At 40.2% G+C, this 13,408-nt stretch overlaps 1 protein-coding gene and 1 long non-coding RNA gene across 4 annotated transcripts in view; one reads left to right on the plus strand and one right to left on the minus strand.

Moving 5' to 3' along the window:
• The window catches only part of LOC104588832 (uncharacterized), a 30,837-nt gene extending 21,353 nt beyond the window's left edge, over positions 1–9,484 (plus strand). The window contains exons 4-5 of one of the 3 annotated variants that reach the window (XM_010246945.3): positions 7,205–7,325; positions 9,066–9,484. In XM_010246945.3, coding sequence (XP_010245247.1) covers positions 7,205–7,325; positions 9,066–9,108 — 164 coding nt within the window. In that variant the 3' untranslated portion in view covers positions 9,109–9,484. Of the gene's footprint in view, positions 1–7,204; positions 7,326–7,590; positions 7,951–9,065 lie in introns of those variants that run through there. The other 2 variants (XM_010246946.3, XM_010246947.3) reach the window with 2 other exon arrangements.
• Positions 8,094–10,884, minus strand: LOC104588831 (uncharacterized). The gene is made up of 4 exons (XR_733851.3): positions 10,249–10,884; positions 10,032–10,084; positions 8,947–9,148; positions 8,094–8,614 (listed from the first exon to the last, which is right to left on the minus strand). It is a non-coding gene; the product is annotated as an uncharacterized LOC104588831 (long non-coding RNA).
• Positions 10,885–13,408: the final 2,524 nt, after the last annotated feature.

Consider the following 13,408-nt stretch of genomic DNA (forward strand, 5'->3'; position numbering starts at 1 on the left):
TGCTAACAAATGTTTATGGGCCAACTAAGGTTTGGTGGCTAAGGTTCTACCTAGGATAACCTCTGATCATTGCCCCATAGAAGTAGGACAAGAACCTCTTGGTAGACCATTCAGATTTGAGAATATGTGGTTAACACATCTGGATTTTTTGTCTATGGTTAAGGAATGGTGGAGTGAAGAGATGAGGGAAGTGAAATGGAATGGGGTTAGATTCCATAAACAATTAAAAAGGTTGAGAGGAAAAATAAAAGAATGGAATAGGGATCAATTTGGAAGAGTGGAGGAGGTAAAAGCTAGATTAATGATTTTGATTGAGGACTTAGATGCAAAAGAATCCCAAGGGGTGATGGATGTGCAAGATAGAGAACTGAGAGGGAAATTAAAAAAGGAGTTAGAGGAGGTTTTGTTGAGGGACCTATACCATTCAGATTTGAGAATATGTGGTTAACACATCCGGATTTTTTGTCTAAGGCTAAGGAATGGTGGAGTGAAGAGATGAGGGAAGTGAAATGGAATGGGGTTAGATTCCACAAAAAATTAAAAAGGTTGAGAGGAAAAATAAAAGCTAGATTAATGATTTTGATTGAGGACTTAGATGCAAAAGAATCCCAAGGGGTAATGGATGTGCAAGACAGAGAACTGAGAGGGAAATTAAAAAAGGAGTTAGAGGAGGTTTTGTTGATGGAGGAGATATCGTGGAGACAAAAATCTATACATAAGTGGATCAAGGAAGGGGATGGGAATACCAAATTCTTTCATGCTATGGCTAATGGGAGAAGAAGGAAAAATTTGATACTAAAGCTTGAAATTGATGGTGTGGAGATAACCTCTCAAGAGGAGATTGCTAGTAGGATTGTGGATCACTTCAAATCAATCTTCCAAAGACCCTTGGAGAATCGGTTAACAGTGGGGGAGGAGATTGGCCAACTTTGAACCAGACAGATAGGGGATGGCTAGAAAGAATGATTGAGGAAGAGGAAATTAAACAAGCTGTCTTCTCTATGGACAGAGCTAAGGCATCGGGCCCAGACGGATTTACAATGGCATTTTATCAGGACTGTTGGGACATAGTCAAAGAAGACTTAATTGGAGCCATTAGAGAATTTGAGGATAAACATATTGTGAGTCCTAGAATCAATGCCACCTTTCTAGCTTTAGTTCCTAAAAAGACTGATGCCAAACATCCCAAAGATTTTCGGCCAATCAGCTTGGTGACGAGCATCTATAAGATTTTGGCAAAAGTGCTCTCTAGGAGGATCAAAACAGTTCTCCCTTCCCTCATTAGCCAAGCACAAGGATCCTTTGTACAGGATAGACAAATTATAGATCAGATCTTCATTGCAAATGAGAGTGTGGAAGAGATGAGGAGATTGGGCAGAAAAGGCTTTGTTTGCAAATTGGATTTGGAAAAGGCTTATGATTTAGTGGATTGGAGTTTCTTGTTGGAGGTGTCAAGAAGACGTGGATTTGGGAATGAATGGTGTAATTGGATAAGAGGATGTTTAAAGTCATGTCATTATTCAGTCTTGGTGAATGGAGTGGTTAAGGACTTCTTTCCAGCCAGTAGAGGTTTAAGATAAGGTGATCCATTTTCCCCTTTCCTCTTTACACTTGTTGCTGATGTTTTCAGTAGATTGATCTCCAAAGCAGATGAGGAGGGCCAAATAAAGGGCCGGAGAGGCATTCCAGTAACTCACCTTCAGTTTGCTGATGATATTGTTATTTTCTGCGAAGGGAATGAGTTAAGCAAGGTGGAGTACCTTAAGAATTTAATAAGAACCTTTGAGATTGCCTCCAACTTGAGGGTAAACTTTGGTAAAAGTTGTGTGGCTGGAGTAAATTTGGAGGATAGGGAGATTGAATTCATTGTAGAGTGCTTAGGTTACAATACCTCTTCTTGGCCTTTGACCTACTTAGGGCTACCCTTAGGAGCTAACCCTAAAGAAAGTAGTTTCTGGGCCCCTATTGTGGAGAAATTTGATAAATGCTTGACGGCTTGGAAAAAGAATGACATCTCAATAGGGGGTAGGGTGACTTTGATTAGGGCCACGCTTGCCAACCTTCCAACCTACTTCCTTTCAGTGTTTAGGATTCCTCCAAGGGAGGCTAAGAAACTGGAGAAGAGAATGAGGGACTTTGGGAACCAGGAGAGGTGAAAAAGGATCATCTGGTTTGATGGGAGATAGTTAATAAACCAAAGGAAGAAGGGGGTCTAGGGATAGGGAACATAGTGCTGAAGAATGTAGCCCTCCTAGGGAAGTGGTTATGGAGATGGCCCAGAGAGAGAGAGAGAGATTATGGCATGAGGTGGTGGCAAGCATTCATGGCTTCTTAGGAAATGGTTGGGATGCCAGGATATCTCGTTGATCTACCCTTACAACACCTTGGAAGGCTATACATGGTATTCTCCCTCGCTTCTTCTGTTTTATCAGGTATGATGCTTGTTCGGGTGATGCTATTCGGTTCTAGGAGGATATTTGGGTGGGTACTCAACCCCTCAAAGATCGATTCGCCTTGCTCTATTCCCTCTCCCTTCATAAAAATGAGCCAATTGCAAATTTTCTCTCGAATCCGTTAATTCTCATCTTTAAACTGGTTCGGTTTTCGTAGAGGGTTAAGGGACGGTGAATCGACTTGTGTTATTGAGCTAATTCATTTACTATAGTCCGTTTGTTTGGACCCCACATCTTCTAATCAAAGAGTTTGGACTCCTCTTCCAAAAGGTACATTTACTTGTTCTTCCTTTCTAAAATCCCTCAGTTCTAACCCCAATTCCCAAGGGTTCCCCTTCAAAGAAGTCTGGGTGCGACCTATTCCCCCAAAAGTTGCTGTATTCTGTTGGGAAGTCTACTATGGGAAAAGCAATACCTTGGAAAACTTGCAGAAAAAGAGACCCTCTCTTTGTCTCTCCTTGAATTGGTGTTCTTTGTGTAAGGCCAAGAATGATGACTGTTTCCATTTGCTGATATCATGCTCCTTTGCTACAACTTTATGGAGTTGGAGCCTTTGTTTATTTGGAGGTAGGTGGTCTCTGCCATCTGATTTGAGTTCGTTATTAAACCCATCTTGTTTTGTATGGCACACTAGAAGAGGCAAGTTCATGTGGAAATGTGTCAGGGCAGCCACTTTATGGACTCTTTGGGAGGAAAGGAATGCAAGAGTCTTCTTAGAGAAGGAAAGAAGATTAGATGAAGTGAATGATTGCATCCTAACAAGAGCAATTCATTGGCTGAAAACCTTGGATATATTTGATGATTTCTCCTTTGATGACTTGTGGAGGAATTGGTTTGTAATAGCTAATACTTTGACAAAAAAGAATAGAAGTTTGTCATAATGGGTTCCGCCTCTAGAAGGTGTCATCAAGTTGAATTTTGATGGAAGCAGCCAAGGTAACCCTGGGCCTTCAGGTATAGGGGGTGTCTTGAGGAATAAGGGTAGCAACATAATTTCCTTATTCTCAGGACCGGTGGGAGTGGGGGACTCTATAAAGGTAGAAATACTAGCCGCAGTACAAGGAATTCAGATCGCTAACCAGCTTGGTGTGGAACATCTCCTAGTTGAAGGGGATTCTCAGGTGGTAACTGGTAACAAGGTGGCTTCTAAACCCATATACTACCATTTGTGGCTACAAAGATCTCATAAAAAAAGTAAAGTGGTTAACTAGCAATATGAGAGTTGAGGTAAAATGTGTTAGCAGGTTTGCCAATACTATGGCTGATTCTTTAGCCAAACAGGGGGTTTCCAGGGAAGATCTTTTTTGTGCTACTTTGTAAGTTGTTATTATTTTGGAAATCAGTACTTAAGTAGCTTGGAGATGTTGCAGCTCGTGCCTCTCCTTGGGGACATTGTATTACTTTCCATTGCTGATTAATAAATTTCTTTCAATTATAAAAAAAAAAACAATTTTGGGTTTTAGTGATGCTACTAATTTTGAAAGCAAATTAATACTAAGTTTAGGAACATGTAAAATTGGACAAAGAAATGGCATTAGACAATTTAATGTCTCCCTTGCCAGAAATGGGAACAAGGGAGCCATCAACAATAGACACTATCCAGTCATGTGGTCGGATGCACTTGAATCTATCATCCAACAAGGTTCAATGTTACCTGGGGCTGAGGCATGATATGCTGAAGCCCGTATACCTGAATGAGCAAATGCTGAAGTGGGAGTAGCAGATATTGTGACTAGTGGCTGAGATAATGGTGCTGAATTCCCAACTTCACTCTCCAACTGAGTTAGAGCAGCCTGGACAACAGCTAAGGTGTCTAGGGATGTGACTCTTGTGCTAGATGAGGGTGCACCATCAGTAGTAACAACCACATTGGCATTTACCCTTTTGTTTTTGAGCTTTGCTGGAACTAGATGTGGATGTAACTGCCAATAGGTGTCTTTAGTATGCTTTAGTTTCTTGCAATGTTCACATTACTAGATCTCTCTCATCTTTCTTTTTCATATCCCTCTCCTTATCACCCCCAAACTTTGGTTTCACTGTTGCTAAGGCTGATTCCAATGACTGATGCTGCAGCATAACCTTTCTCCTACTTTCTTCACTGTGCACTAAAGAGTAGGCTTGTGACAAGGTCACACTTTCTCTGGTAAGGAGTTGTCTCACAATATCAGAATTCAGACCAACTAGGAATTCAAATACCCTATTGGTTTCAACTTGTTTTCTGTAAGTTTGGGCATCCCTCTGACTTTCCCACTCAATTGTCTCTAGGTGGTCAATTTCATGCCACAAGGATTTCAAAGTGGAGAAGTAAATTAAGACTGGCTTATCTCTTGCTTAAGGTTGTTCACTTCACATTTCAGTTCATAGGCCCTAGCAACATTAAGTGGTTGGGAGTATGTTTCTTTCATGATATCCCAAATCTCCTTAGCAGTTTTGCCCACAAGTAGTTTCGGCTGATCTGAGGCTGCATGGAGTTGCACAGCCAAGCCATAATCAAATAGTTCTCTTGAACCCATTTGGCATAGGTTGGGTCCTTCTTAGTTGGTTCCTTCACATCCCCCAACAAATAGTTCAGTTTTCCTCTACCCCCAATAGCCATCATGGCTGACTGAGCCCATTCCAAGTAATTTGATCCATCAAATTTGACAGTGGTAATCTGAATTCTTAAATGTGTTCTCAGTCATGTTACCAGAACCACCAGCCCCCCAAACACTTTCCCCTTGATTCTTAAACTCCATTCCTGCCAGCCCTTTCAAGAGATTGATCAAAAAAACCCCTTTTTAGTGCTGAAACAGGTGTAATTGCACCCAGAACTTGCTAACAGTCGACCTAGAAGGATGAAATAGGTTCGGCAACCACCCAGAAATATTGGAACAGGTCTAATAGTTTTCTAGAAAACAATATTACTCAATTTGAAATACTGTAACAGGTCTAACTATTACCCAAGAATTAGCAACAGTCATAAACTTAGGGTTTTAAACTGAGAACTGGGCGTAGGTCAAGAGAAAGCCCTAAAAAATCAGGAGAAAAAAATAGAAAACTCCCAGCTGCACCTTCCAGATTATTCAAAAAAGGTTTTGATTGAGGTTGACCTCAAGAACAAACACAAACTCACTCGGAAAAGTCTGGCCGCCACCTCCAAACCACAGTCTGAACCCTAATCTTGAAGTTTCTTCCCTTCTGATTCTTCCTGATCACTGGACACCCTCCAAGGCTCTATGATCCCTTGGGCATCTGCTGCACTCTGCCAGCAATCTCCAAGAATCAGCCGATTGACTTATCTCTGCTGAAACTTCTTACCCTAGGAAGTTCTCATGTAGTCGGACTGATTAGACTCACATGAGGAGCCCTAGGTTGGCTCTGATACCAAGTTGTCTAGTAGGACTGCAATCAGTCCTAGTTGTAATGTACAATAAACAAGAAAGAAAGTTTGAGAATGAGAGAAGAAGAAGAAAGAGGAGAAAAGAAGGAGAAGACGAAGTGAAGAAAGTAAAAAAGAGTGTGGGTCATGACTTAGATTGTCGCCCTATTCAGCTATTTATATTAATAGTTTAAATAGGGTAAAAAACCAGAATTACCCCTACTGCTTACATAAGCTATGAAATAATAGAGAACATAAAATAACTACCAACTACCACTAAGTAACATAAGTAACATAAATAGACAAACAGTAGTGGGGACCACATTAATGTTCTACATCTCTACAATAATGTTTTGCCTTGGTGGTATATTGTTTAATAAAACATGTAAAACATTCCACGTTCTTGTTCATAGACAAAGAAATAGTGAAGAGTCTCCCAATAGAAAAGTGATTGGAAAGCAAACAGGAAAAAGTACAAATAATTAAACCACCTAAACAAAGCTGAATGCACACAAGACAACAGGCACAAAGGCAAGGAAAAGCCACTTCATTAGCCAATCCAGGCATCTACTGAAATGAGATGTTGAAAGTGCTGGAAATAGTCTTTCCCTCCCTCCGGCATGGATAATTCTCTCAAGGTCCTTCACCACTCTGCAGACCATCCTTGACCTTGACCAAGAATAATCCTCCTCAACTAACATTCTTTGAAAACTAAACTCAATAGTATATCCAAGATCTGGTAGCAAGAAAATTATGCTGCCCATCCAATCTGCATGAGGGTGAGAAGATCCTATAATCTCCAGTTCATGGGAAGATATGGCAGTCAAATTCCAGAAACAGGGCTTCAGTTGAAGCTGAGGGGAAAAAGTGGAGGACTTATTGGTTGGAGGAGAATGGGAGAGGTGGTAGTAAGGATGGCTGAGAGGGGGAGGGATTGTGGTTGGTGATGGTGTAGGAGTTGAGGAGGTGAGTTGAGAAGGACATGGGTGTTGGAAAAAAGGGTCTGTATTGGCAGCAAAATCTATGAACCATACGAGAATGGATCCTTTATGAGGATAGGGGAGCCCTAATATTGAAGGTCTACACACACCTCCCTTGCTAGCTTATTGGCAAGACAGTGAAGAGCAAGGGTGTTGATCTTTTGTCCCTTGGAAGTTGGAACATAAAAAGTTTTCATTTCTCTTCCTGTAACTTTATCAATTCTGTATTACATGAATAATTTATGTTTCTTTATGGGATATTAAAGTGTGATCTCTAATTTTCTGTCAGATGTTAAATACCCTGTGGTCTTATTCCATGCTATCCTGGTGCAACATTGCACTATTCTACAAGGATAGATTTAGTATTCTTTCATCATCAATGTAACCTCCCTTTATTTTATTTTTGAAAACAGAGAAAGAGAAGAAAGAAGGTCCAAGTTCATTAGATGGTGCAGTGGTACAACCTATGAACTCCGAGACAGATCTTAGTGTAGTTCTTAGTGCTTGGTATTCTGCAGGCTTTTACACGGCAAGGTAAGGACTTTTCCGTCCTCTTCTATTCTTTTATTTATTTATTTCTTTTTTTTGGAGGGGTGGCCGGGTGGGTAGAAAGATGAGATGATACCAGAAAAAATGTCCAGAGGTGGCAGCATGAATTCTTGTGGTATATCTCCTCTTTTAGCCACTTGGAATGTTAACTGGCCAGTTCTCATTTTCTGTTTGTCATGCAGGCCCTATAACAGCCACATGTGAATGATGATTGAACTTTTTTCTAAATAATTTTGTTTTGAAATTATAGATGGTGATAATAGGAAACCCCTTCTTGTCACATGGAAGTGGACTATAGGGCTGAGTGCTGCCACATGAGATGATCAGCCAGCGAGCTTGTAGATCTCCTTTGGACTACTGCATTCTTCCCATATGATCTGCTCAGGATGTGTCATCCAGAAAACCCCTAATCGGTTATAACCAATGGAATGCTGAAAAATGTTACTTCCAGGGCAATAACATGCTACTGTTCCAATAAAATACAGTTCTCTGAGTTGATATTCTCAGCTTGTTTTTAGCACATATGATGAAGGTCACCACTTATCTATCAAATTTTAAGTCATGTATTATATACCCAACCACATTTCCTTTTAATCAACAGTCTGAGTTCTTCAGCTATAATATTATTTTGAAGCAAAAAAAAAAAAAATACTACCTTCTCTCAGAAAACAATTATCCTCTTTTTCATTCCTTCTTTTAGGTCTTTGTAATGCATATAGCATGCTTGAATCTGATTGATCAGCATTGGCCACATGGAAAAAGCTGACTTTTTTTGGAAAAAAACATGGGTTATTTTGGGAGCCCACATGACACACTATCATTTTATTTGAAGATAAATAAAGAAAAAATATTGCTAAATAGAAAAAAGTACAACATAACTAGGTGATAAGGTGTCGCCCCCTCCAGAATACAATTGAGACGATGCAAGACCACAAAAGACAAAACAAAACAGACATCAGCACTCCTTTTATGAATTCAGAGGAGTCCAGAAATCAGCACCAATGTCTTCTTTCTTCAGCCCTTGAAACTCTGGAAGCAGAAGCACACAACCAATAACTGTCGAACTTATGACAGCCACCACCTCCTCCATACTTTCCTTTTTCTCCTCGAAGATTCTTCTGTTTCTTTCCTTCCAGATCTCCCAGAATAAAATCTTCATTTTAATACCACCTTGGATTCTTGGCCAACCAGTAAAGATTTAAGCCGGATCTGACATAGAGAACCTGTCCACCTTGAACAGCTTGAAGAAATATGACCAAACTGGAGATGTAAAGCTGCAATTAGTGTGATTAAAAGAAAATTTGCAGTCAATATCCTTTTAGTCAAAAACACCAGCAATGACCTCTGAGTTAAGTAACATGTAATGTGCAGGAAGTTGGAAAACAGCCCAGACTGTTTTTTCCCAACAGCTGAAGTTTTTCCGTCCAAATGAGTAGGAGTTTAGGATAATGCAATACAGAATGTTGCTGCGCTTGGGGAATTTTCTAAGCAAGGCTAAATAACTGCATGAACTGTAAAAATCTAGTTCATGCAGTTATTTTGGTAAAAAAATTAAAATAAAACAGGAATTGGTAAAAATCAGAACCAGAAACTGATGAAGTCCTACCGTGTTACAAATAGGATCTGCAACTTTAGCTATTTCTCTTAGAGCCTTTGACCTTGATGGGTTCTCTTAGAGTCTGAGAACTGGAATACTGACTAGTGTTGTCTTCTTCCCTTCTGCAGGTATCTCTCAGAGCAGTCTATGGCAAAGGGAGGGAGAGACTAAGTCTTGATGGTTATGTTACAAATTGTGTGCATTGATGTCTCTGTTTAAAACAACATATACAGAAACAGACAAATTAGAAACTGAGACCATGAAAATTGCATTGTAATTTACTGATAAAAATGGATAATGAGCATTATAGACAGCTATAGGTACTGAAATCATTTTTCATGTTTTGTATCTAGCTTCTAGTTTTTCCAGAACAAAAATTTGTTGATTTTGGAATGTCTCTTGAACAGATGCCCGTCTTTTTAATCGAATTGTTTAGCGGGTTCTTATAGGCCCATCGTTATCAAAACATGTGGCCTCTATCCAAGGTGTAAGATACGATCTAGATTGAGGAAAGCAATGCAGGTTATCGTTTTTTTTTTTTTTTTAATTTTTATATATTTTTTTTAACTTTTGGGCTTAAATCAGCATAATTCTAAAACTATTGCATGATGTCATATAAGATTTGATTGGTAAGGTACATTTGATATGTTAATTGAGCAAGCCTCTGGATGCCTTCGCATTTGGGGAGTACGTTCTCTTTCTATTATCGGACTTGGAATTTTATCAATAACTTTGTTCCATCACTCTCTAACTACCCCAAAGGTTGTTATCTTTGCAGGAAACAATTCCTTCATTTCCAATGCAGGTGTCTTATATTTGTACTTAAATTAAAATGGCTTTCTGGATAGGTTGCCTGGACAAACCAGGAAGCTTCCCAGATGGATGGTGGCCCAAAAGCTCCAAATGAACTACATCTGCCTCTTTGTGATGCAACTGACTGCTATATGGCAGATGGAGCTCCCTTTCCTGTCGAAATTTGGGAATTCAGAGGCTGTTGGTACTTAGAAAGGGATCAGTACTAGCAAAGTGAACCAGAATGGAGGGGGATTCTAGTTGTGGGCCTTTGTCTCCAGAGCTTTGGATGATTATATTACCATCACGGGCTGATCTCAACTCAATTGCCGAACACCCTATGCCTGTTTTGAGTCTGGAAACATACAAAAGCAAGTGTTAGAGAAGCTGTAAAAAACAGAGAAACCGTCAAGAGATTGAGAGGGGCTGGGAGGGAGCGGGAAGAGGAGGGAGTGCGACAGAGAGGGAAAGGGAGGTAAAAATCTGGAAACATAATTGCGTTTAATAAGAGGGAAATACTCAGTTATCACTCTGGTCTTCCTCGCTAGAACTCGAAGTTCCAAGGCTTGCTTCCCTGTTCCCGGTATGGAGCCAGCGTCGCTTCGTTTCAGCGTGCCCTGCCGAGTCAACACTGTTTCCACAGCCGACTCGGGTAAGGGCGATGGTGGTAGGCTCGGTCTCCCTCCTAAGGTAGGGCACACAGGTTCTTTTTACCGGCTTGCATGAGGGCAGGGTGCCCATCGAACATAAGCATAGGTTCGCGAATGCGTTGGCTCGCCCACTGCCACCGGAGCCCCAAGTTATCTGCTATCAATATACGATGCTACAACGCCAGACATTGAGAGTATGAGAGTATCTGAATAACCACACAATAAACCTAATTAAGAGGCTGAGTTTAAGGGTTTGCCTATAACCATGATATGTACTCTTACGTAGGAATGGGATGGGTTTGGGCGCGGGGATCATATTTTCCGTCCCCGACCCCAGTCCACATTGGGGGATAAAAGCTATCTTCCATCCCTAGTTCCTGGTGGGGACGGGTTCCTCGTGGGAATTTGAATCCCTGAAACTTTTTAGTTAATATTACTTAAAAAAAATAAATTTATGTAAAATAAATAAAGAATTTCCCCATCCCCAACTCCATCGGGGATCCCTATTAATCCCCATCCGTCCCCGCCCCACTAAATTGGGTACCTGTTAGGGGGATGGGGAAAGTTTCCATCCCTACTCTTATTTGTTTCAAAATTTGCATTTTTATCCAATTGTATGGCTGTGCAAAATTTTCATATAAAAAACTCGTGCAAAATTTACACCACTTTCCTCCAACCTTAAGGGTGTGTTTGGTTGCAGTGCAAATTTATTTGCACTAATACAAATGCATGAGACTGCAAATGTTAAAAAATGCAAATTCTTGTTTAATTTTGTTTTGGATTTTACTTTATTCTGCTTCACGTGTTAATTTACTTCATTTATACCGCAGTCAAACAAAATAAGCTAAAATTTGAAACAAAAATATGTCAGAATTTACACTAAAATAATTTGCACTGCCATGGTTTTGCATCAGTACAAATTTATTTGCATTGCTACCAAACACAGCCTAAGGTTCAGTTTGGAAGGAGTAGAAATACAAATATATAGTGCAAAACCTTTAATTTTGTATTATTTTATAATATTTTATTGTACATATTTGTATTTATACTCCTTCCAAATTAAGCCTAATTCTCTCAGATAAAGTGGGGATCATATCATTTTACTTCTTATTTTAATCCTCTCTTACAAAAGACTTTTCTCTTGCCTTCTCTTTAAAATCTATACTATCTATAAAAGTAAGAATAAATGTGGTTGGCTTTGGGAAATTTCACTATACTAAAATACCCCATATCTAAGGTATTAGAGATAAGTCTTGTATGAGAGGATAAAAATTGAAGGGATGAGAGATCCATCATATGGATAGCCGAACACTGCAGGTAGATAGGGCGAAATTTCAAAAATTTCTCTTTCCCATATGAGACACATTCCATTTTAAAAAATTGCATTTTCAAGAATCAATCTTGAACCTAAACCGGACCAGATTTGAAACCAAAAGGTGGGAGAGGGATGTACCTGATACGGAGTAACAGTAACTCCCAACGAAGGTGTTCACGCCCAAGGAAAACGCTAAAGACTGCTCCCACTGAAGATGACACAGCGTAGGGTGGAGCAGAATCAATAGGTGGTTCTTCAGTAAGAATTCGATGGAGGGTGAGTGAGCACGACTTTAGATCAGTTTTTCACCAAAAACTGATATCAAGAATGCTTCTTGATTGCTTCTACAGGTAGAGATCGAACTAGCTATGGCGGCAGCAATAGAAGGAGGCAAGAGTAGAAGATAGCGTCAGTCTGACTGGAGCTATCTTCTCCCTTGAATCTGCAATCTGATTGTTTGTACTAGGGTTTGGATCTGGACTCTCTTTAAGAGATAAGGATAAACTCTTATCTTATCTGCAAATTAAAATCAACCCTCCTAATCTAATTAGGAGTTTCCTAATCCAAATCATTATTTGGATATGGACTCTCTGAGTGGATAGAGATAACTCCCTATCCTATCTGTTGATCCAAATCCCAGAACAACCCCTCTTTAATTAGTCTAATTAAACCAATTCGATTTGGGCTTTAGGCCCATTAAGTCCATGTGCTCATTCAGCCTCCAAACTGCTGCCTAGTTGGGTATCCTTGTATGGCGTGGGACCCAAACATTGATCTACACATCAGCCACATGGGTTCAGCCCAGCATCTGTTACAAGGCCTGGCTGAATTCACTGTAGGAAATAGTGAATCCCTGAGCCCATCACCATGGGCTCTTAATGGGCCCAACACTTACACTAAGTGGTCCCTAGGTCAAGACACCTTATAAAAACCCAAGGACTGTGGGCAGATGCAAGATTAGCCCATCAGGTATTACCCTCAATGGTCTTACACTTAACCTCTCAGTCCATAATGATCAAACATTGCCCGACAAGAGAGGACCTTTCTCGGTTGCAAGGAACAGTGTTGCACTCTCTACTCACATGGATCCCAGGAATTAAAACCTTTTGCAAACATTTTGAAACCATAATATATATGTATATCTCTATATAAATATATTTTGCAAAACAAATTTCAACGATTGAAATTGGTTGCCGGTAGCTTTGGTTTCCATCAGAGAGAGTGCATCCCCGATCATTACCTTTGTCCGATAAAGGGGCTGATCCTGTCTCTATGATCACCCACTCAGATGAATTCTCGGACTGTCCCAACATACCCAATTTTTTACCCCCTCTAAGGATCTCACTGTTGGCATATCAAAGATAGCCCAATCCGACACCTAGTGCAGTATCATAATCGAGTGTAGGGGTCAGGTGTAACATTCCAGTTTTGCCCATCTATCTCCAAGGTCTAGGGCAATACTGGAATTCTGGTCCGGTTTAGGGTTTCAAGAAAACCCACACTTTATGTACCTCAGGTCTCACCCTGGCAGCTGAGACAAGCCACTTCAACTAACTTGGCAGCACATTAGTGTCAGCCTTGGCATGATAAATCTCCCCAGATCTATCCAACGGATGTGAAGATTCTAAACTAACACGAGTCTCATATGTGTCCAATTTAAGGGTATTACACAGAAACACACCATAATAACATGAATCAAATATGTACTTTATTC

This window comes from Nelumbo nucifera, chromosome 1 (assembly GCF_055504915.1).
Source record: "Nelumbo nucifera cultivar China Antique chromosome 1, China Antique-T2T, whole genome shotgun sequence".
In the NCBI taxonomy this organism is placed as follows: domain Eukaryota; kingdom Viridiplantae; phylum Streptophyta; class Magnoliopsida; order Proteales; family Nelumbonaceae; genus Nelumbo; species Nelumbo nucifera.